Consider the following 23,314-nt stretch of genomic DNA (forward strand, 5'->3'; position numbering starts at 1 on the left):
ACTTTCATCTCATTAGTAAAATTGACTTTCTTCATATAGCTACACACAAGAAAATTACAACCTTATTCAAATTTATAACTGTAATATTTATTCTTTATATAATAAAATAATTATGAATGAAAGATACTTCAGTTACTTACTATATCTTCCAATAGTTTTATATTGATTCTCCAATTAAACATTAAAATCAAAGTATTTTGATCAGTTAAAAAAACAGATGTAAACCAGTTTAAGTGAAGTGAGAAATATAAACAGTGTTATTATTTATAACCAGATAACTTTTATTATAAATATACAGTGTTAAAATGGAATGGTACCTGACACTGCAGCCGTTCATCTCTCTTACAAACAGTGGAACTTGAGTTTGTGCTGCAGACCTGAACCAATCAAATCACACAGACGCACGAACAGAGCGTCGATCATCACCAAGTTAAACTTTGAGTCCAGGAAGAGTTCGTCTCTTTCGCTCTGACGCGTCCAAACGTTGATCTGAGTTTTTGTTTCAGGGAGAAAAAAGACGAACACATGAGGCAATGATGCTGAGATAAAAAGCAGATCACAGGAAGATGTGACGGAGACATTCATCGATTCTTAACATCCAACAGTTTGTAAAAGAGCCACATGGAACATTTCAACATCTGAACTGAAACACTCTCTGCTAATGGAGACTACATTTCCCATAAACCACCTTGACAAAACCAACCGGTTGACAAAATAAAAGTCTTTTAAATTCAACCCTGTGACATTTAGAGATGAAATTATTAATTATTAATCAGTCGAGGGACAGAAAATCTAAGTTCTTTGATACGATGAATGTGAATAAATCCACTGGTTCCAGCTTCTTAACGGTTTTGACCAAACTGAGATCATTAAAACAAAAGTAAAACTTAAAATCCTAAATTATTCGTATTACAAAACTGAGAATTAGTATTTTCAACTTTATATATTTTAAACGCACTTGTTGGAGTTAAATTGACTAAATTCAAATAAAGGACTAAACAGAATTTCTTTATTTTTATGATTTTAACTAAAAATCTTTGGATGGCTGCTCAGAAGTTTAAAGAAAAAAACGTTCTCAGATTAAATTTAAATAATCGTTGAACTCAGACTGAATCTCGGCTGATGAACAGAATCACAAACATCTGAATTTTTCTACATTCGTACAGAAGTCAGTCGAGCAGAAGAAAAGAAAAATCATCTTTTAGCGTTCACAGCTGTTAAAATGTCACATGTGGCGTCTTTTTTAATTTGATCATTTCTCTTAATGAACATCAAACACTGACATCACACCAACAAACGCTGGCCCACTCGCTCACAAGCTCAAGTTCTCAAGCCCAGTCTTTAGTCTTTAGGTCCAGTTTGCTCCGTCCTGCTGAAATCTGCCCACGCGTCCTCGAGCAGACGCTTTCAGTTCAACACAGGTGCGACAGCAGGGGGCGCTGTTCAAGTCAACGTGGCACGAAGGCGAACCAGCACATGTAACTGTGACGTTTAAAGATCAGGCACTTGATTCAAAGTCTTCACACAGACGAGCGGTGCCGTTCAGGACTGATGCTGAAGTCGTGTGCAAAACACTGGAGAGAACAAATGTGTCCAACATGCATAACAAATGTAAACATTTAAATTTGAACAAAGAAACATTTGAAACTAAAGAAAACTTGAAAAACTAAAGCTTAAATAACCAAAAGCAAGAAGAGAAAAAAAAACTATTTGTCTCCCATCGTACTGGTTTAACATCTCTACGCTACACCCCCTCCCCCGTTAAATGACGCCGCTGCGCTTTCACCCGACAACGACAGAACGTCGTTAAAAGACATGAAATCGTTGAAATAAAGACACAACGTCGTAACAATAAACACACAACGTCATTAGCATAGAGACACAACGTCATTAGCATAAAGACACGATGTCGCTAACATAAAGACACATGCATGAAAATAAAAATAAAAACCAAAACGTAGATTTTTTATTGTTGAGGAGAATCCGACTGAGGAGCTGAGGTTTGACTGAAGCTTCAGAGTTAACGCACAAAATAGTTCGTTAAGTTTACAGCTGTTTGAAGGCTGGGGGGGGCGGGGGGGGGGGGTTCCGACACTTAACGTCGGAACTCTGACACTTCTCCCAAACTTTTAAATCTCGATACATTTTAGTGCCTCCCCCTCGTTATGATGGCAACAGTTCAAGAGTGAACGTTCGGAACAGCTTGTTCGTAACGAAACCGATTCCGTAATACGCAGGAAGAGGAAACAGCTCGGCTGAAAAAAACAGGAGGAAGAAAACAAAGATGTTGATCGAACGTTTACAAGTTTAAGATTTTCTGAATGTCGTCTTCTCTTTGTCACAGCTTCTGTAAATACAGATGGACGACATGACAGCTTCTGTATATAGGAGCTAAATTTACTTGATTGCTCCCCTGGTGGCTGGCTGCAGTATAGGTCATAAACCTCCATGTTAGCAGATTGGACATGGACAGAATAAAAAAAAAAAAAAAATCAAAGTAGACGTTATAAAAAACGAGCTCAGACATCGTGATTGACAGCTGAGACTGACCGAGTCAGTCCACTCCATGATCACACAACAGAGGAAGTCGTCCATCTTTATTTACAGAGAAACAACAAACGTAACCACGGAAACTGACTTGTCTTCAATAAACGGAATCATTACTGTGACTTCAGAGACGTTATTTTCTGGTTGTTTTTGGTACTTTTCGTGAATCGGTTCTGTTTTAATCTTCGTATCGAATCATTCACTCAGAAAAAAATAAAAGCTGCAGTTTTGCGGCGACGTCTTTCATTAAATTCTTTAAAATAATTTCTTTCAACTCTAAACAAACAAAAAAAAAATCTGCTCAGACAAGTTTGAGTCGATTTACTGACGCGCTGTCAAGAAAACTAAAAAATAAACAGCAACAATATGGCGACAGCTACATAACTACGAATAAACAGCACCACATGGTTTCGGTGTCGTGGTTGATTCCACTACTCTGGTCAAATAAAACATTGGCAAGAAGGAAATAAACAAAAAAAAACAAACATGGCAGATATAAATATGTAAAAATACCAAATGAAGCGAACGGGTACAGTAGGTGTGCAAATCTGAACCGTCGTCTGTGGCGGGAAAACAGACGAGTGGAAGGAAAGGCTGCGAGTAAAGAGATACCTTGACGTTTGAGTTCTTTCAGCGGGTCGACGTGTTTGTGTTGGCACTGAACGAGGCGGGGAAGAGGAAGTTGCGAGGGGATCAGCTAACATGAGGAATGTGATTGAAAGTGGAGAGAAGCTGCAGGTTTGATTCTTCAGTTTCACCCGACATAAACATACAATCTGTATCTGAACGTTGCATAAACTCACGTGAGCATCAGATGGAATAATCGGATCTCAGCCACATTAGCTTAGCTTAGCACAAAGACTGGAAACAGGGGGAAACCGTTAGCCTGGTACAGTCTTAAAAAAAGTAGCATACGTGGCATAGCAGCGTAGTTTCCCTTCACCCGACACTAACGACATCTGACGGTGAAACTGAGACAGAGGTCTGAATGGAGAGAAGACGAGATCATGATAATACGAACGACGTGATCGAACATTTGGATTCAAGATACAGATCAGATTGTAAATAAAGATGGACGACATGATTAATCAGCGAGATCACCCCCTGGTGGCTGGCAGCGCGTGTGTGTGATATATTTCATCTTCACGTCAGGAGGAAGTGGAGACGTGTCGTCATCTTTATTTACAGTTTGTTGTTTCCATTAACGATCAAAAACATGAGCTGGGCCAATGAGCACATCGTCCCTATACGAAACCAAATGTGGATTCATCCGCCACTGAAAATAGTCCCGAGCTGCACCTCGATTTCCTCTTCAAACTTTTAATTTTAAATTTTGCGTCTTCAGCAGCGAGTGGCGTGATCGAGAGTCACCGAGCAGAGAAACCAAAATGTTGACAATAAAAAAACAAAAACAAAAGAAACACTGACCTCTCCTAACGCCATGTTTGACTGTGTTTACAGCCCAGGCTCCGCCCCCTGACACAGACGACGCTGGTGGAACATTCTTCTTTAAGAACCTGAGGTAGTCTGAATGTTTGGGCTACATGTTCATGTGTGAACTCTACAACAGCGGATAACGATGCAACGTTTGGTGACGCCACAGTGGCCCACACGATGCTAACAGCAGGGCTGGGTATCGAACCTCGACAAGGACGAGCTCAAATACTGAGATCAGAAACGTTCCGATTGGAGAGTTTGGGATTAAGTTTGAGGTTTTGACTGACGAGCGTCTGTGCTGTGATTTCAAATGTTTGAAGCAGGTTTTTGTTTGGGACTCAGACGATGAGCAGCCACGCTGAGGAGTGAAGGACATCAAGGTATCACTTTAAGTGAATGAGAGTGACGCCGGCGAGCGAATCGATCGCCGGTCGTTTTAAGGCACGTGTGTGTAAGAAAGGTTTATATCGTTTGAACGAAGGAGCCGGACTATAAACGCTTCACTGAACGAGCTATAACGTGAAGACGACGAGCTCTTCATTCCAAACACTTTATCAGAAAATAACTATCTCTCTACAGAAGTAGAGTACAATTTAAAAATGAAACTAGCGAACTACAGTACACTCTAGATGCTCATTACGACGATGCATAGCATCACCCATATATGCAATATTGACTTTAATTTTAAGTATCATGGATCTTATTCAATATTAACATTGAACAGTGGAGTTACTAGTGTCATGGAGAGTTGTGTTATGGCAGTGTTTGTTAGAGTCACTCTCTCTCTCCTACTTCTCGTTTTTCCGTGACGAGACAGAAATGAACAGAGAGGAGGAGGAGCCGATTTGTGATTGTCATGAATTTCCTCTGCAAAGTTCAATCAAAGAAACCACAGAGATAAAACAGGAGAGGAGAAGGGGAAACAAAGAAGTTGTGAGTCCAGACGTTCTCGTAAAAACGTCTTCGCTCTGCGTGTTCAGACGTCGACGTGAGGTGACGTCGGCTTCCAACACCAAAACCCCGGAGGTGAGAACGACACCCCAGATTCCAAAAACAAGTAAATCTCCGACCTGTGTGCGAGTTTCCTGTTTGATATTTCCACAGAGCAAGCGCTGCTAAAAACAGTGTGTGTTAGCGTTTGAGGGCCCCGCGCTTATCAGCTCCGCAGGGGCAGAACAGTGGGCGGGGCCTGTCTCCTCCTGCTCAGACGTCTGTTTGTTGTTTCTCTCCGTTTCGTGTCGCTCCAGGTCGACCGCCACCTCCTCCTCCTGCTTCACTTCTTTCTTTACCACCACTCCTCCCTCCAGTTTCTCCGTCTCAGTCCGCTGGGTTTCGCTGTTGGATCCCGGAGGAAGAAATTTCCCGAACATTGTCCCGTTCAGATCCTCCTCCAGTTTCACCTGGAAGGGAGGCAGCCCGAGCAGGAAGGCCCTGATCCTGCTTGGCGAGCTCAGGTCAGCGGGTTCCTCCTGGTTCTTTGTCTCCGCATCGGTCTCTCCTCCACCTCCTGCAGAGCTGGACCTCCCGTCCAACGTGACGTCCTCAGCCTGCTCCGTGCAGCTGACTCTGGGTCTCTTGGACAACGGTTGCTCCGTGTCTCCATTGCTTGCCACTCTGAACGGCTCCGGTCCCTCCGTACTGGGCCTCTTGACCGCGAAACGCTTGCTGAGGTTGAGGGGCAGCGCCTGCTCGGGGGGAGGGGTGATGGGAGAGCAGGGGGGCTTGGCGCTCAGGTCCTGGGACAGAGCCTCGGACAGTCGGCGGGTGAAGGTCTGCAGCTGCGACGAGTCCAGACGACGAGTCCTCATCAGCTGACACACCTGAACGCTGCAGTCCAGGTTCAGAGGCAGGACCCGGAGAGGAGGCAGCTGAGGCCGGCTCCTGGCGTCCCGGCTGCCTCCTCTCTGGGCTCCGTCATCCACGTTACACCCGGAGCAGCGGTTGTGGTGCTGGTGGACAGGGTGGGGCTGAGGCTGGTCCCCGCTGGGATGAGGCGTGTCCGGGCTTCCACTTTTGGGCTGCAGGGTGAAGATGGTGGGCTGGTGCTGGGCCGGGTCCTGAGGCGTCAGCGCCGGGCTCTCTGGGGTCCTCTGAAGGCTGATGCGGTTCCTGAAGATGTCCAGAGGACACACGCCCTTGATGGGGCTGAAGCCGCCCAGCGATCCTCCGACAAAGTGGCGAGGAAGAGTGGCGAGGAGGACGGTGGGAGCAGGAGCCGCGGACTCTCCTCTGTCCGAGTTCGGCTCCTTTGGTTTGGGCTGGATGGGGAGGAAGGGGGCCGACATGGGGGAGAGGTCAGGGGTGAGAGGCATGTTGATGGGGAGGATGGTCGTCTGCAGGAGGAGAGAAGAAGAAAAACGTTACAGATACTGACATGTTGTATTTAAACCAAATCTGCTGACATTTTAATTTCATTTGAATCTTCTCAGATTCTTCAGACAAAGTGATTAAATAAATGTTCAACAGTTATTTAATCAGCTTCACTGGATCCACAGGCTTCAACCTTCATTTATAAAACTTCAAACTGCAAAAGAGTTCGTCCGGACTAAAACTCAAATGAGACGTTCACGACAACAAGTCTCTGATTGAGATGCTGGGAACCTCCGCCAGACGTAACCATAGTAACAGTAATGAGTTTAAGGACTTAGTGTGGATGTTAACACATTTAGACCTGGTGCTACATGTGTCAGCTTCAGAAAGCCCTCAGGATTAGGAGGTTGTTTTAAACCATGTTAAAGTTTCAGACGTAGCCTCGGGTCTTAAAGGGTTAACGACAGAGTCTATCCTGAAAGCGGTGCGGAGTCTGCGTCTTTTTCTGCCGATTCATCATTCTGGATTTCCAGGTCGTGCAGTGCGATGTTACTCACCCGGTGTGTGTTGCAGGGGGTCGCTCCATCTCTGCCTTTGGCTGGAAGCAGCAGAGTCTCTGCTGTTGCTTTGGGTTTGGTCTGCTGCAGAGCCAGCAGCTTGGCCTGAGCGATCAGCGTGGCCTTGTTGCGTGTTCCCTTCGGTCGGCCTCGGCCTCTCTTCACCACCATGGAGCCGTTCGGGTTCAGGTTCTGCTCCGAGAGAAGAGGAACGTGACGTTTACACCGAATTCGAACAAATCTCTGAAAACAAAATTCTAAACTCTAAGGATTTTAAGACAAACAGCTGCTGTGTCACTTACTGTATGAGCAAGAGGAGGAAGGCGAGGAAGAGGGAGACGAGGAAGAGGAACAGTTGATGGAAGAGGAGAAGTGGGGGTTGTGATCTTCTCCTTTGCTTTGGGTCCTGGTTTTCTCCCTCTCTGAAGTGGTTTCCTTCCTCTGATCCCTCGGGGTTTCGGAGGAGTGGGGGATTCTGGGATTTTGAATTCAGATCCTCCCACTCTGAGATGCTCTTCATAAGGAAGCAACAACCTGAGACACAGAGACACAGTGAGACCTGAAGCACTGGCGTGTGTGTGTGTGTGTGTGTGTGTGTGTGTGTGTACCTCTCGTAGTGTCTTCTGGTGCAGGTGGCAGCGCTGGTGCTTCCAGGACACCCTCCCAACTCATTATAGACGATTTTCCAGAGTCTGTCCATTGTCACCTGTGAGACAAACAGCGGTTTCATACATTTCAGTTGCCTTTTATTAGACTCATGAATTATCGAGTGATCACCTGACATTGTTTTATTTGCTCTTGGATTGTTTAAATGTCATTTCGTGTTTTCGTTCGCTCCATCATAACAACGTGGAGTCTTTTGTCTGCACCGACAGCATCATCGCTCGCCACCTGCCTGAAGCTTATGAGTAAAGAAGAATCGCCAGCACGCTGTCGGCGTTCGACGTGTCTGTGGAACGTGTCGCTGCACCCTGTGGTGACTTCGATTGAAATCAGATGCAATTATCCCTTGTTATATGCGACACTGGGAATATTTTCTAAAGTGTCAAACAATTCCTTTGAATAAAATTTGAATGAACTCACCTTTTTGTAGCCTCCGAGCCGTTTGACCACAGAGTACATGAGGAAGAGGTCGACTGAGGACAGAAACACAGTGAACATGCAAATATCAAGCAGGAGAAGATAAAAATACAAATCCCACATTAAACAGAGTTTGACTAAACAATCATCGTCTGACAAAACTTTATTGTCTCCAGCTTTAAAAAGAAAAACAGACAAAACTAAACCTCCTCATATTTTACAGCATTTCTATTTTGACTCCAGGTTTAATTTAAAAAATGTGTTTATGATCCTCAGGAACAAAAGCAATTTAGTTTATTTGTTAAGAAGTATAAGCTGTGTCATATTATTATTAAAATACAACTCAAACCAAAGAGAATCTAAATGTGATGTTGTCGGTGTGTTTCTTTTTTCCAGCAGTTGTTGAATATTGAAATTTGGTACAAATAAAATCACATCATTAAAACACATCACGTCCTTTTTAAATAGATGTTTCATGTAATTATAAAAATGTTTTTAGTGTTTAACTGTCACAAGTCATGAAAAAATCATCCGAGCCTGAAGGAGGGAATCAAACCTGCGACCTCAATAATCCTTAATTGTTTTCATTGTTAATCAACAACAAGAAAAATGAATTTCTTGTTTACAAAACATTCAGATTCTTTCTCCTCTTTGCTCTAATTAACCCTGAGATGTTTTTATGAACAAGATTTGAAGCCTCTGAAGAGACGAACATTAAGAGACTCACTCTTCTTGAAGCCGAGGTTGGGGACTTTGTGGATGGGCGAGCCGTGACGGTCCATGAAGGCGTAGAGCTGATCCAGGAAGAGCTGCTCCTCAGGGTGAGGGAGCCAGTCGCCCTCGCAGCCGACCTCCACGCTGCCCATCACGTTCTCCTGAAACAGAGACCACATCAGGGACACATTAATATGATTTAATCCTCCACTTCAGAGAGAGAGAGGCAGCAGATCCAGAGTCTGATTCTAAATTATAATAACAAACCAGTACAATGAACAGGACAAACCTTCATCCTCTCCAGCCACGACTCTGACTGGCTGGAGTTCGGAGAGTCTCTGCCGTCGTGACCTCTCCTCTTTCGGGGTCGACCTCGAAGACTGAGAGACGGAGATCCTGCAGAAAAACAAACACGTGCATAAAGATTTTTAGTTTCAAAATAGATTTACAGATCACACTTTACAGATTCACACCAAACTAGATTTGTTTCCATCCAGCGCCACCTACTGTTCATCTCCATGAAGTTCATACAACAGCAGAAGATGGAAACGTCAGATATTCACCTTTTCTTTTGCTGATTTATGAAAGTTTACGTAAGAATTAGCGACTGTACATTGTGTTTCATTAAACTTGAATGTGTTGATTTCACCACAAACACTCGACGGTTTGATCCAAACATCACGTGAAGCTTCAGCAGCCGATTACGAATCTGACAATTAAACTTGATTTAAAGACAAAGACAGGTTTTTTCATTATCTCTGAAATAATCTAGAGTGTTGTCGTCTGACAGAGGGATCCAAGAAAAGGTCTTGTTTCTAAGGTTTGGAAAATATTGAACAAAAAATAAAGAATGGTCTGAATTTATATATTTATATTTATTGTATTAAGTCAACTTTACTAATCCCTAAACAACACACAAAAATAAAAGACAACACAAACAACTTTTTCATTGTAACTCTGGATCCCACTTCTAAATTTAAAGATAACGTGTTCAATACCATCCATTACTGGACAATTAAAGAACTGACCAAATCTAAACAATCATGTGAAAAGTTTGACTTAAATCTGAGAAAGTAACGACAGTTGAACGGTTCACACAACTGAAACAGCTGAACTGAGATGAACACAATGAGCCCTGGTGAAAAGAAGAATGAACTCGTTAATCCAGTTCCTGTCTCAGTCACTTGTTCCTGACAACACTGAGAAAAGATTTAGCATTCACACTGAAATTAAACTTTATGGTCGTTTATTTCATATCAGATCAACACTCCAGTAAGAAGCTGCTTCCTCAACCTGCGGATTTCATTTTAAAAGGTGAAGCTTTTTTTTTTTAAAGATCAATAACTTAATTCTTCAAACTACTGATATAAAGTTCAGAAATCTAAAGAAGAAACAAGTTGTGCACACAGCTTTGATATGTCATCACTTTTAAAGCTCGTGAAGCACGGCGGATGAGAGAGAGGAAACACTGGACACAGTCATTTAAAAACCGCCCCAGTGTGTCAGCGTGTTTTCTGAGACACTCACCGAACTGCCAGGAGAAGCTGGCGCTGGTCTCCAGTGTCGGGTGGTTGAACGTGTCCCTGCAGTACATCAGCCGGATGCTGGGCAGCGCCCTGACGCCGCCCAGGGCCAACAGGTGGGGGTCCTGCAGCCCCGGCCCCCTCGCACCATCCTGGATGCGTCTCTGCAGCGAGCGGAAGCGGCAGTACTGCGGGTAGCTGAGCACTTTGATGCTTTGACGGTCCGACGGGCCCTCTGGGAAGAAAAAAACCAAGTGAAACAAATCAGTAACTTGATAATGAATCTATACATTTCTCTAATTTCATCACGGACACGGTTCTCATTCACTTTCAAGTTTCAGTCATTCACCAGTTGATGAGTTTGCCTCAGTGTTTCTTACTCTCAGCTTTTCCTTGAAGCGGCTCGATGCTCTTGTCCAGTAAAGTGTTGACATTGCCATCGCTGCTCTGCGGAGGTTTGTGGAGGCCGTTGGTTCCACAGGGCGGCGTCAGCTTTGAAGTGCTACTCCAACCTGTCGGCTCCGCACACGACCATTTCACCAGGTCCTCCACCCGCAGCACCATCTTCCTGGACACGGCCAACACCTCATCCTGAACACACACACAAACCACACTGGTTAAATCTCGTGTTGTCATTTTAAAAACAAGGAGACAGTGAACTGGTTCCACACATTACAATAAAGTAACTATGGTAACCATCCCACGGGCCCCATCTTAGTTCAGTGTGTTTACAGCTGTGAAGTTGGAGCTGGGATCTTTAGTTGGGGTTCATCCTGTGGGAGGATTATTTGATCTGCCATCACTACCTCTGTGCTGCTGTCCGGTTAAAAACACACAAACTTATTTATTCTCTAACATAATCCTGACTGCTCCGTTATGAATTTAGTTCTAATACGTGAAGTCGTTTTCAAACCAATGTTTTCTGACAGTGTTTAGCTCTCAGATCAGATCTTAACTCTTTCAACACCAAAACCCTAAAGACGTGTTTGTGACAAAAAAGTTCCATTTACGAAATCCAGAAATGTCCAAGTTTCTCTGAATGAATCACATGTGATGTAAAAGTCCAACTGGATCTAACAAACTTTATTTAACGTGTCTATGAGAGGCATGTGGTAAAAGTCAGTTTCACTGATTGCTCTGCATCGAGGAGGTTCTCTCTCTGAGAAAAGACTCTGTGACTTTCTGTAACATTGAGGACGTTTTTCAACATGTTCACTGATTTGTCAAAGAATAATTCATGATGGAAAAACATCAGACACGTTAAAAGTACTGATATCTATGAGAGTGTGAAGTTTAATGCAGCTTCATTGACTTTCTGGGAGCGTTGGTGGAGGGACGAGCTCCTCTGACTGTTTACCCAGATAACAGCTCAAGTCTGAGGTCTCCTCCCGTTCCAGTTTGTGGGCCGTGATCCTGTTTGGTCCTTGATGCACAGCCCGACCCCCCACCCCCAAACATCCTCCACCTCCCCTGGGCCTCAACCCTCAAGCCATAATATACACGTTATATTAAAAATGGCTTCTGCAGTGATTCACAAATAGAAATTTTCTTCTCCTCCAGGAAAATCTTGGAAATGGAAATAGAGACTTCAACTGTGGAATATAAAGTTCAAAATGTGGAAAACTTGTCTTCAGACTAGTCATGGGATTTACATGTGGATAATACATTAGTGTGATTCTAATGTGGAGGCTGAGCTGCAGCTCACTGACCCTGTTCATCCTAACTCACTCGTTTTATTTGATTGATTATCAATGAAGCTAATAAACGGTTGATGGCAGATTTTTTTCAACTGAGGAGAGAGACAACAACAAAATGAGCTGCGTAGAGATGAGGTCTCCTCGACCTCTGACCCACCTCTCCGTGCTCCCTGGTCCGGCCCTTTGGCGTGTCTTCAGGTAAGAAGTAGAGTCTGGCGCTGGACAGAAGGTGGCTCCGGGTCTGGTCTTCCCACAGTAAGGTCACCTGCAGGAGGAGAGAACGAACAAACACAGGTGATGTGTTAACTTTGGTTAAAATACAGATTTATCAGCAGAATGCTCGACATGAACTGTAACTAAACACTAAACATATTCTGTCAAATAAGTTTTTTCCAGCAGCAAATGAAAATGCAGATTCTGATGTTTGAGAGAGACTCGACAGATTTCAATAGTTCAAGTGATTAATGAAACGAGATCTACAAATGTAACGCAGTAAAAAAAAAAGTTCACATGTGCAGGTATCTCACCTCAGCGATGCACACGGGATCCTGCGGCCCACAGCGGATAAGGTAAAACTCCCCGAGCCTCCAGACCTGGACGGGCCCATCGGGCTGAGCTCTGCTGCTCACCGACTTGTAGAAGGCGTAGCTGCCTCGCTGGCAGGAGGGAGCACCCAACCACTGATGGAGAAACAACACAGGGGGTTAATAAAGACTTGTATTATATTACATTCATCCATCTGTTCGTCTTTTCTCAATAATCCAGTCTGACTCTTTTCCATGCAGATGTTTTTGAATCCACCACCTTTTCAAAAATCTTAAATTACCAGATTAAAAAACGTCTCTGTCACCATTTGGTATTTCCACATAAGTGTGGATTCCTATCAAATCTAAATCTAAGATTCACGATGTTCTCGCTGCGTCCTTCCTACTTTTCCTTGGGTGTGTTGAAACCATAAATTCTGAACAATTACACCTCTGGCATCAACTTCTCTGACGGTGAAGTTGCACCATCTTGCAGCAAGGCAGGATTTTCTCATGTGTAATCAGTGCTCGGAGCGTGATACTGTAATATATTGAGAGGAGGTGTTAAAAATTAACTGCTCACACTGTGGAGGGGAGTCATATCTGCTGCAGCTGATACCGACGCAGAATATGACTCAATATGTTTCTGCTCTGACAAAGTGACGAGCAGCGATCACAAACAGCCTGAAACCTCAGACGTGCATGAACTTGTCGGATATGAATCATCTGTGTCGCACAACTTTTCCAGATTTTCAATGTGTAAATATGTGAATTAAAAAAAAAAGAAAGAAGCTGATTAAACAGAAACAAAGCAGCTTCCTGTTTTCATTCCACCACAACACATCGCTCACACGTCTTATTACACTGATTTAAAACGCCTCCATAAATAAACAAATACAATCAGTAGATTGTTGGGTAAATTAATAAATATTATTAAGCTCGTGTCGAGGTCACATGTTTCCCACAGAGCAAATCACAAACCAATCAGCTGCACTCAGAACGTTTTCTCACTGAGAGTGTGTATATATAAATATATATATATATGTGTATGTATGTGTACGATGGTTATCAGATGTCATCTTCACCAAGGTGCAGTCTGAAGACATGTGTCTTTAGTCTGTGGTGGAAGATGTGGAGACTTTCTGTCCTGGTGTCAATGTGGAGCTCGTTCCATCATTTAGGAGCCAGGACAGAAAACAGACGTGATTTAGTTGAGTGCTGATTGGTCGATGCAGAGGGGAGTGGACGGACTGGGGTGTAAGGTTTAGACCGTGTCCTGGATTTAGCCTGGACCAGAACCTGTTCCACCTACTGAGTGAGAAGGGGACGTATTCCCCTGATGTCGTGCAGCATGTATCTACATGAGCGGGTTGTTGCAGTAATGTTGGCAGTAAGGGAGAGTTGACTGTGGAGTGTTACACCCAGGTTCCAGGGATTCTTTGTGGGGGCTGCCACAGAGTTTTCAATGGAAAGAGTCAGGTCATGGGAGGGGGGGGGGGGGGGCTTTCTCTAGAAAGAAAAGTAGTTCGGTCTTGACAAGGTTAATTTTGAGGTGTGTGAGGACGTCCATTGAGAGACGTCAGTCAGACAGGCAGGGATTCGTGCTGCGACCTGTGTTTCATTGGGGAAAAGAAAGGATTTGTTTTATCTGCGTCGCTGTGGCTGGAAAAACAACGTGAGTGAATGACAGAGGGACGGAAACCTGAGGGACCACAGTAGTGAGAGGACAAGGTTCTGACACCAGCATCATCATTTATTTTATATCTGATGTTTTAGTTTGGCCCGTGTCCCCTCTACTAACATGGAGGAGGAGGGGTTTATGACCTATATTGCAACCAACAACCAGGGGGCGATAGAAGATGCTTTGGCTTCACTACTGGGAGCTTTCATGTCGCCCATCTTTATTTAGCATCTGTGATTTTTTTTGTTTTATTTTGAAAAAAAATTTTCAGTAATTTTCTGAAAACAAGTTCTTTCAGACAAACAAGTGGGAGGAGCTTGTGATTTAGTTGGGAGCTATTTTTTAGCTGCGGATTTATCCACGGCAAGTTTAAGTAGTTTTTGGAAACTCATTGCTTCTTTTTATGGGATCTGCTGGCAAGAAAAGAAAATTCATGTGTGTCACTGAACCCCAGCATCACAATCGGCGAGAACATCGAGGAAGGTTTACTGTGCAACATCAGACACCCGATGATCCAGTTTTATGAACGTGTCCCTGTTTTGTGAAACTGAATCCATCACGCAGCCTCCGCTCCTCTGTGATCCTCTGTTTGCAGCTGGAGGCGAGAAAAGACCGAATTACGGCCGCTCCACATGAAACATGATCCGCCACCGCACAGCTGCAAAGAGGCGAGCTGCAAGTGACCCGAAGAAAATACAGAAAGAGAAATCAAAGATTTAAGAAGGCGATCTAGACGATTTTATCTTCATCCATTATAAAACAGTTGATCAATAGTTTAAGCTCGAGGTGGAATAACTCAGCTTGATTAGCTCGGGTTTCAAAACTGGATCCAGAACAGTTTGATTTCAACCTAAATTAAATCAATTATAGATTTGTGGCCGATTTATTCTGTGTGTCGATGAAGCTACTGATACTTTCGGGTCTTTTATTTGTGAGTGTATGAGCAGGAACAAGGAGCAAAGTAAATCACAAACACGTCGCAGGAGATGAAACTAGTTCCTGATTTATTTCTCTGACATTGAACTCATCTCTGCGGCTCGTGTACATTGACGGTGAAGCGTGGGTAGTTTGAGGTGCAGGACGCGGTGGTTTTTTTTCATATTAAGTGAATTAAAATAAACCCCGCTGATTCACGTGGCTTATTATACACGAGAAATAAAAGGCCTGGTGTATAAGCTCAGGGTGTGGTCGGCTCTGCAGCTGTGATCCATTTACTCGTGATAGACGGGACTCGGAGATTCACAGAATTCAAATATATAAATATTCTGGGTTTCCTTCTCTTTTCTGGAACACAAATCACCGAGAGCAGCGTCCGTGAGACGACGTGGTCCATGTGTTCGATGTCCAGCTGCTGTGACGTCCGAGCACGGCAGCTCTCCTGTCGCATGGACGCAGAATAATCTCAAATTCTCACTCCTGTGTCGATCATCCACAACCCCCACCCCACCCGGCACATCCTCCCCCACCCAAAACCCATAACCCAGCACACACACCCTTCTCCCCCTCCCCCATCCGCTGCTGCTCTGCAGACGAGCTGCAGCAGGCCGGGGATCAATTTTTAAAAAAAAGCAGAAAACAGACATCACTAGTCAAACAAGTGAGATTTTGTGAAAATCAACACAAGCACTGCAGGGACACATCGTTGAGTGACGTTACTGTGGAGCATCACACACACTTCATCGTCCCGTGGGGGAAAAACTGTGCGACACAAGAACTAAAAACAACAAGCTCCATATCCCGAAAACCCGGGAGGAACACGGACGCATCAGTTATGCGAACTATCACAGAGACGGAATGAAATATGTAATAAAAGTCGACAAGGTCACAGCTGCGAGTTAAACGTTCTCTACTGTACGTCCTGCTACAGGAACTGAATACAACACATTCATCACCACACACATTATAAACCAGGATTATAACAGTATTAAAACCTCCACCCTGATAAAGAGTCATGAAGCTCGACTGCAGAAACATTATTAAGACAATATATCACACAAGTAATCATTCAAAGTCACTGTGGAGTTTCAGAGGAACGTTTAAACCACACACAGAGTTATATTAGTCAGATTTTCATTATTACCCAACAAATTTAATACTGAGTCACATCATTGGCTTCAGATCATTTGTATTTAAAATATTATTCTCACAATCGTCGCCTGGAGGTGGAATTAGCTGCTATAGGAAAATTTGGGGAATATGATAATAATACTTTAATGTAAATTTTACCAGATGCTTAGAAATCTGAGAGAATACATGATGTTTTTAAATATTTTTATAGGGAATATTACACTCAATAACATACAGTGAAGACGATTACACAGTAAAATAACATTCTTTACATCCCTACTGAGTATTGTTTATAACATTTAATAGTTATTTACATGAACAGAGGTCAGAATAAATAGCAGGATAAAGTTTTTGCTGCTTCCTGGCAGCAACAATACAGATTTATCAACTTATCATGATAAAGTTTATAAAAGTTTATATAAAGATATGTCACCAGGAAAAATACTTGTATAGTTAAGTTAAGTTTTAGGCTTTTAAATATCAGTAGTACAGGCTTATTATTAAGGTCAAGGAGACGGCATAAAACATATTCAGATAGTAGAGAGTATTTTTGTGTGGATTACTACAATCAGATTCAATGGTGAATTCTTCATATGTTAAGAATCTGACATGTTTGAGAAGATAACAATAGAATAATAAAGACAGGAACTAGAAATGTAGAATGAAAGATAGAGAAAATAAACTGAAAGCTGAGGAGATAAACTTTAAAAAACGAAAATAAGATTTAAATTTAATTTATTTTAGTTGTATAAGTTAAGGAGTTGTTTGATCAGCGCAGAACAAATTTCACACACAACCCTTGCAGGAATGTAACAGCAGTGTTAAGAGTTTTAAAGGATTATTAAGTTCGATATAAGAAGTAACAGACTATATCAGGAGAATACTATTGACAAAATCATACACGTTGATCTATAACTTACAAATATTCGAAGAGTATTGAACAGTTACTAGTGGGAACGAGAAAATGCAACAAAATAAAGAAGGATGAAAATATTTTTGAGCTCCAAAGACACATTAGTCACTAATATTATATATATCATGGAAACATTATAGATCAAATTAAGGATATAAATATAGGATGATATTTAAACAAAAGTATTTATTAATAACTGTGAATACCTACTGGAACACTGTGGGTGTATTTAAGGATTACTGTTAGTATTAATGAAATAACACAAAGTAAGATTAAGATTCAGAACTGAATTGATATTTCAAGAACACAGATCGTTTTTTAAGAAAAATATAGATGTGTTATCAAAATGTTGTAAAGTATTACAGAAGTAATATGATAAAGACATGAAGCCAGTACTACAAACATCTATGTGAACGTTATAGCAGTTTTAGATATTTTAAAACTATATAAATGTACATTTACACGGCAAGAATATTATTGGATTTTGTAGAGTAAGTTTTAATTGTGAACTAAATACATAATATTAAAACATTTATTTTGGAATTTGACCGGAACAAAGAAGCAGAGAAGACAAAGTTAAATAATGTGTCGACTCAATGTCGCCCCCTACAGGAATATGTACGTTTATGTAATTTTGTGGTTTTATTTCAGCAAGAAGACGCCACCAAGTCTCTGAATATCAGCCTCTTTATATGTGGTTGTATTTGTGTTTTCATTTATAGTTATTCTGAAATAAGTTTGTGTTCAAACTGTAAAATATCAAGTCTCAAATATTTGTCTTTGTCATCAAGGTTTGATGACATCATCTTAGGAATCAATGTTTAAATACACATTGTTGACTAAAATATTAGTATCTGAAATGTTTTACCCCTAAAGTCCATTCATTCTCTTTTATTTACTGCCCACTGATTAATTGGTTTATTGATTGAGCTCTGGTTATTTAAGACACTGAGACAGAACAACAAATATCTCACAACCTGAAGGAGTTCAGTTTGATCTTAAATGATTAACCCATCTATGAGAGTATTTCCAATACATATTATGTCCATATATGTGTCAATGAATCTTCTTAATATAACTTATTAATGATGCAAGAGCAGAAAAACACGAGGGTAAACTACAACAAAGTGAAATAAAGTCGGCACTGGGCCCCTGACTCACAGTCACCATCCTCACAATGACACTTAACTTAAATTCACTGTAGTGAGAACATGATTAATCCCACCAGTGTAATAAACACACTATGAGCTGCTCTGGCAGAGTTGTATGAATGTGATAGAGGCTGTTTTTCCTTGGTGCTGGGGGAGGGCTGTGCTCCAGCCTAGTGGTGGAAATGAGGCAGGGCTGAGCAGGCAGGAAAATAAAAGCCACATAATATAATCTGAGCAGTGAAACGACGACGCAGCAGTAGGCCTCTGTTTAAAATGTGAACACACACACACACACACACGTATACACACAAATTTAAAATGGAAACCCTTAATCTGCACCCTGCCTACGTCAGTTCTCGTGATATTTCTGGGAATAAGATATTTTTTTAAACACAGGAAGGAAGAGAGAGAGAAAATATTGATAATAAAAATGTCTCCTTCTATAAACAACAAATAAATAAATAAAATCCAAACACGGCCTCTGAGTATTATTGACCTTGGGTAGATCCTGTTATTCAAAACGCTGACAAGTTCACCACTGGGGGATGGGGGGGGGGGGGGTTAGAAAAACAACATAATGCTGCAGTAAATTAATATTTAAAACTGAATTTTACAGTATTCAAATATACAAACACAACTGGGATATTAAATTCAACACACAAAAGGACACACACACCAGATATAGAGGGTTATTTCTGTCCTGACTGCAAAAACAAACACTAAATATGAAGGATTTCTTTCTACACAAAAGCTTTTATTTTGACAGAAAAAGAGGATTCATGTCAAAATAAAAGCTTTTATTTCAACTCAAAACACACACAGGCCCAATATAAAGGATTTCTATCACAAGGGGGGGCTTTTATTTTGACAGAAACATGGACTGTTTCTTTCCAAAATAAACTACAAACAATTGGAACAACAGAATATAAAGGATTCCTGTTGGAACAGAAGCTTTTATTTTGACACAATCCTCCACAGTTGGTGTGTGTGTGTTGAAGAAGTCGAAATAAAAGCTTTTACTTTGACATGAAATGAGGATTTATGTCAAAATAAAAGAAGACAAACACTAAACACAGAAGATTTGTGTCAAAATAAAAGACTATTTCGAACTGAGAATAAAAATAGTCTCTCTGTGTGTGTGTGTGTGTCTCTCTCTCTCTCTCTCTGTGTGTGTGTGTGTGTGTGTGTGTGTGTCCTCTGGATGTTTCCTGGGTTTTGAAGCAGGATTTAATATCCTCCATATTTCAAGTACAAAAAAAAAAAAAAAAAACTCCACATTTACCCTTCACACACACACACACAGAGAGAAACACACAGAATATTAACATTCCTGTTTAAACTGAGGTAATTACTGCGGAGACAAAATGTCGGGTCTTGAATGTGAGGGTGGATTTGATAATAATATCAATATGTTTCCTACAAAAGCAGAAGAAGCTGCTGATCCTCGACGACACACAAACTGATCTCTTCGTCCACAGTCACGTTTTATATTATATATTTTTTTATTCTCAGTCTCAAATCAAACACGACGAATCTGTCGATGCGACATTTTTTTTTTTTTTTTTGGAGGCAGCTGAAAAGTTTCGTGATATTTTCACGGACACACACACACACACACTCACACAGGCCTTTACATTTTAATTTTATTCAGCTCTAATGGAGGACTTGGGGGCGGGTGGGGGTTGGTAGCCGGAGGTGAAGGAGACTATTCGACTCGACACTCACACAAAGAAATGATTCATTAACACACCGACAATATCAGAAATATTAAACCGGGATTTAACGACCGAGGCTCCGGTAACGAAGGAGGCGACAGCTCGGTGTCACCGCCGACTGGTCCCCCCTCCTCCTCCTCCGCTCCCGCAGAACCCGCCTCACGGCTGCGGGGCCGGTTCCTCCGCAGAGCCGCGGAGGGGAAAGTTGAATAAAGTTGTAATTGCGGTCAGAGTCAAACTCTCCGGTGGAAAACAATCAATGCGGCGCGTTAATGAAAGAACCGGAGGAGCTCGGCCCCGGTTCACGGCGACACACGGTGGAGGTGTTCCCCGCGGCCACAGCTCACCGAACCGGGCGGGAGAGGCGACACAAAGCGGCGTGGATGTAGAAAGGAACCGGACTTTACCTGGATTACATTGTGCTCCATTGCCGTCCTGCATTCCCTCCGTCAGGCCCCTCTCCGGTTACACCGCCGGGACTCGCCGACACACAAACAAACGCACCACAGAGGCAGAGGGGGGCGGTGTTTAAAAAATAAAAAAATAAAACCCGGTCCTCCTCCTGCGGGGTTTTCTTCTTTCCTCCTCTTCCTCCTCTCCTTCCTCTCCCTCCTCTTCCTCCTCCTCCTCCTCTTCCTCGGTGAATTTAACTGAGGACGAAGTTTGAAACTTATCGTTAAACTCTGAGAATCAGCGCGAGCATCTGTAGCTACTGTGACGTACTTCCGCCTGAGGGCGGGGCTTAGCTGCCAGCGGTAGAAGAAGAAGAAGTTTTTATTGTGGTAGATTATACTAATATTCAGTCATACACAGTACATGTACAAGTACAACGCTGATATAGGTCGAATGAAGAAATAAGTACACTGATACAGGTTCGGGTACTAATGTCCTCTGTTATAGGTCAAAAGTACTAAATTTCTTTGATACAAGTAAGAAGTACTACTGTAATCTGATACTGACCAAAAAGTACTATACCACAGTGAGTACTAAGTACTTTGATACTTTGATACAGGTTAAGGTCCTCAAGTACTCTGAAACAGCTCAAAAGTACTTTAGTACTTTGATACAAGTAAAAAGTACTTATGTAATCTGATACTGACCAAAAACTGCTCATACCACAATGAGTAATAAGTACTCTGACGCATGTTAATATGTACAAATGTAATCTGAAACAGGTCAAAAGGTATTCAAGTAAAAGAAAGCACTAAAGTACTTTGATACAGGTCAAAAAGTACTAATGTAATCTGATACAGGTCAGAAGTACTTCAGTGATACACTTAGTAGTTACTCAAGTAAAAGTAGCAGCATTGCAGTTTATAAGCTGTTACAAGTAAAAGTCAAGTATTACAATTTTATTTAATTAGCAGTACAAAAGTTTCGTTATTAAAATATATTTAAAGTTACACAAATAAAAGTACATGAATATATTGTATGTTTTTTTAAGTTAGACCATTTATGCATTTGTACTATTTAAACATCAGGATACTTACACATAAAGGCTCTATTCTTCTCAATGAGTGCGTTTGAGTTTATTTTACTGTCATCAGGCCTCGTCCCTGCGTTTATACATTTATACAAGAGAAAAAGTTCAACAAGAAACCTGCGAGTTAAATGATTTGATCACAGTCAGTGAACTGAAACTCATCAATAACTTCTTTTCCTCGTTAGATTGTTGAATGTGGTTTGAGTCACTTCCTGTAAAATGATCTTTTCACAATGTCTGCTGATTCAAAAAGTTTTATTTATAATCATTGTTCAAACCAAACTGCACACACTGAATTTATCACAAACTCATTTTCACACAGAATAAATGAGATGAAGGGAATCTAAATAACAAGTGGAAGTGTGAGAAATAACATGCGTCAAACAAAAATGAACAAAAACCAGATGTGATCAGGTGGAAACAACGACGAGGAACCAGTTTATTATTGATAAGCAGATTAAAAACAGATAAATCAACCTTTTAGAATTATTATAAAAACAGCATTAGTAGGAGGGATTACTCTGTAAAAACCTGTTGTTACCAGGTGTGTCCACCAGGGGGAGGATGCACGTGCTGCATTTAAACCCCCCCCCCATGAGGCCCTGCATGCTGGTTCAGAGTTTAAAGCCTCAGATCAGAATCACACTCGTGTTCTTTCTGCTTCACTTTGTCTCACATGTTCTGATGTTTGATCAAATACTGTGAGTAAAAGTACTTCTATATTGATTAGTATTACATAAATACAAGAGTAAATACTTTAAATGTTGGTTTATCTTATGAACTGTTATTTGTTTTTCTTCTCTCAGCTCATTAATCTGCTCTGGACTCAGACTCTTGTTCATTTGTCTCATTAAATCACTTTTTTCTCCTGAAAACATCTGAAGGATCCCGAGCAGCTGATTCAGGATTTTCTCCTTTTAATCGTGTTTGTGCCGAGAACAACGAGGAATCAGTTCATGTTGTGTTGCCGGCGGAGCCTCCGCACCTTTATCCCCAAACGACCTCCAGTCGAGGAGCAGGAGGAGGAAGAGGAGGAGGAGGAGGCTACAGCAGGAGGAGGAAGAAGAGGCTGCAGCAGGAGGAGGAAGAAGAGGCTGCAAGAGGAAGAGGAGGAAGAAGAGGTGGAGGCAACAGCAGGAGGAGGAAGAAGAGGCTGCAGCAGGAGGAAGAGGAGGAGGAGGGAGAGGAGGCTGCAGCAAAAACGAAGGTGAGGATGAAAAATAAACATGAGGCTGCAGCTCCTGTTTGTCCTCTGAGCTTCAGCCTCATTAAACAACACGACACTGCAGCTGCTTCATTCACATTCTGTCTCGACTCATTATTTATACTGGAGACATTTCTTGTTTTATTCATGAGCACAAAAACAGCTTCAACAAACAAGTTCATCTACCTCATTCACAGTTATTAGTTATTTATCAGTTGATCTGGTCTCTGACCTACACTGGACACATGTTCCTGACGTGTGCCTGACGTGTTCTGCAGGTTGTGCATGTGAGAACAAATGTCTGAGTCAGTGTCTCTGGACAGTTTCTGGATCTTCTCCTGCAGCCTCCTGGTAAAACATCTGGAAACTTCCCAGTGAGTGAGTGGATGTGTTGATGAGGTTTCTAACATGTAACGGACATGAAACTGGAAGAACACAAAAGTCTCAGGATGAAGAAGAGGAGCCGCTAACATGGAGGAGGCTGGTTTATGACCTATATGCAGGATTTGTGTTCACAGGCAGGAAGTCAAACATTTCAGAAACGTTCTGATTGGACGCAGAATGAGGAAACGTCCCTGAGTGAAGGATGAGTCATCAGTGTGTTTAACAGGAAGACACAAAAAAGAGAGAGATCTAGATAAAAACCCCAGGATGTTGGTTTTATACCGAGAGAGAGAAGTAAAGAGTTGACATTTTTTGAGAAATTACAAA

The 23,314-nt window shown here is 41.9% G+C and overlaps 2 protein-coding genes across 3 annotated transcripts in view; both read right to left on the minus strand.

Annotated features, from left to right (window-relative positions):
* Nucleotides 1–260: 260 nt before the first annotated feature.
* LOC109643805 (uncharacterized) lies at nucleotides 261–20,566 on the minus strand. The gene is made up of 12 exons (XM_069509978.1): nucleotides 20,324–20,566; nucleotides 12,393–12,545; nucleotides 12,023–12,130; nucleotides 10,549–10,759; nucleotides 10,173–10,403; nucleotides 8,935–9,041; nucleotides 8,659–8,806; nucleotides 7,935–7,987; nucleotides 7,460–7,557; nucleotides 7,154–7,385; nucleotides 6,852–7,043; nucleotides 261–6,317 (listed from the first exon to the last, which is right to left on the minus strand). Exons 1-12 carry the CDS (start codon nucleotides 20,342–20,344, stop codon nucleotides 5,100–5,102), a joined length of 2,772 nt encoding a protein of 923 aa, XP_069366079.1. The 5' UTR covers nucleotides 20,345–20,566; the 3' UTR covers nucleotides 261–5,099.
* Nucleotides 20,567–22,720: 2,154 nt separating this feature from the next.
* The window catches only part of LOC109644131 (hexokinase-4-like), an 8,418-nt gene continuing 7,824 nt past the window's right edge, over nucleotides 22,721–23,314 (minus strand). For both annotated transcript variants that reach the window (XM_020109459.2, XM_020109460.2), the window contains exon 11: nucleotides 22,721–23,314. This exon is cut by the window's right edge and continues 401 nt beyond it. The gene's annotated coding sequence lies outside the window, so the exon portion shown is untranslated.

The sequence above is a fragment of the Paralichthys olivaceus genome, chromosome 15, assembly GCF_024713975.1.
Source record: "Paralichthys olivaceus isolate ysfri-2021 chromosome 15, ASM2471397v2, whole genome shotgun sequence".
Taxonomy (NCBI): domain Eukaryota; kingdom Metazoa; phylum Chordata; class Actinopteri; order Pleuronectiformes; family Paralichthyidae; genus Paralichthys; species Paralichthys olivaceus.

Excerpts from the sequence above, each read along its gene's own strand:
- LOC109643805 (XM_069509978.1), bottom strand. The coding sequence starts at position 20,344 with ATGGAGCACAATGTAATCCAG. Across the intron at positions 7,386-7,459 it reads ACCAGAAGACACTACGAGAG|GTTGTTGCTTCCTTATGAAG; the intron begins GTACACACACAC and ends TCTGTGTCTCAG. Across the intron at positions 6,318-6,851 it reads CCCCCTGCAACACACACCGG|ACGACCATCCTCCCCATCAA; the intron begins GTGAGTAACATC and ends CTCCTCCTGCAG.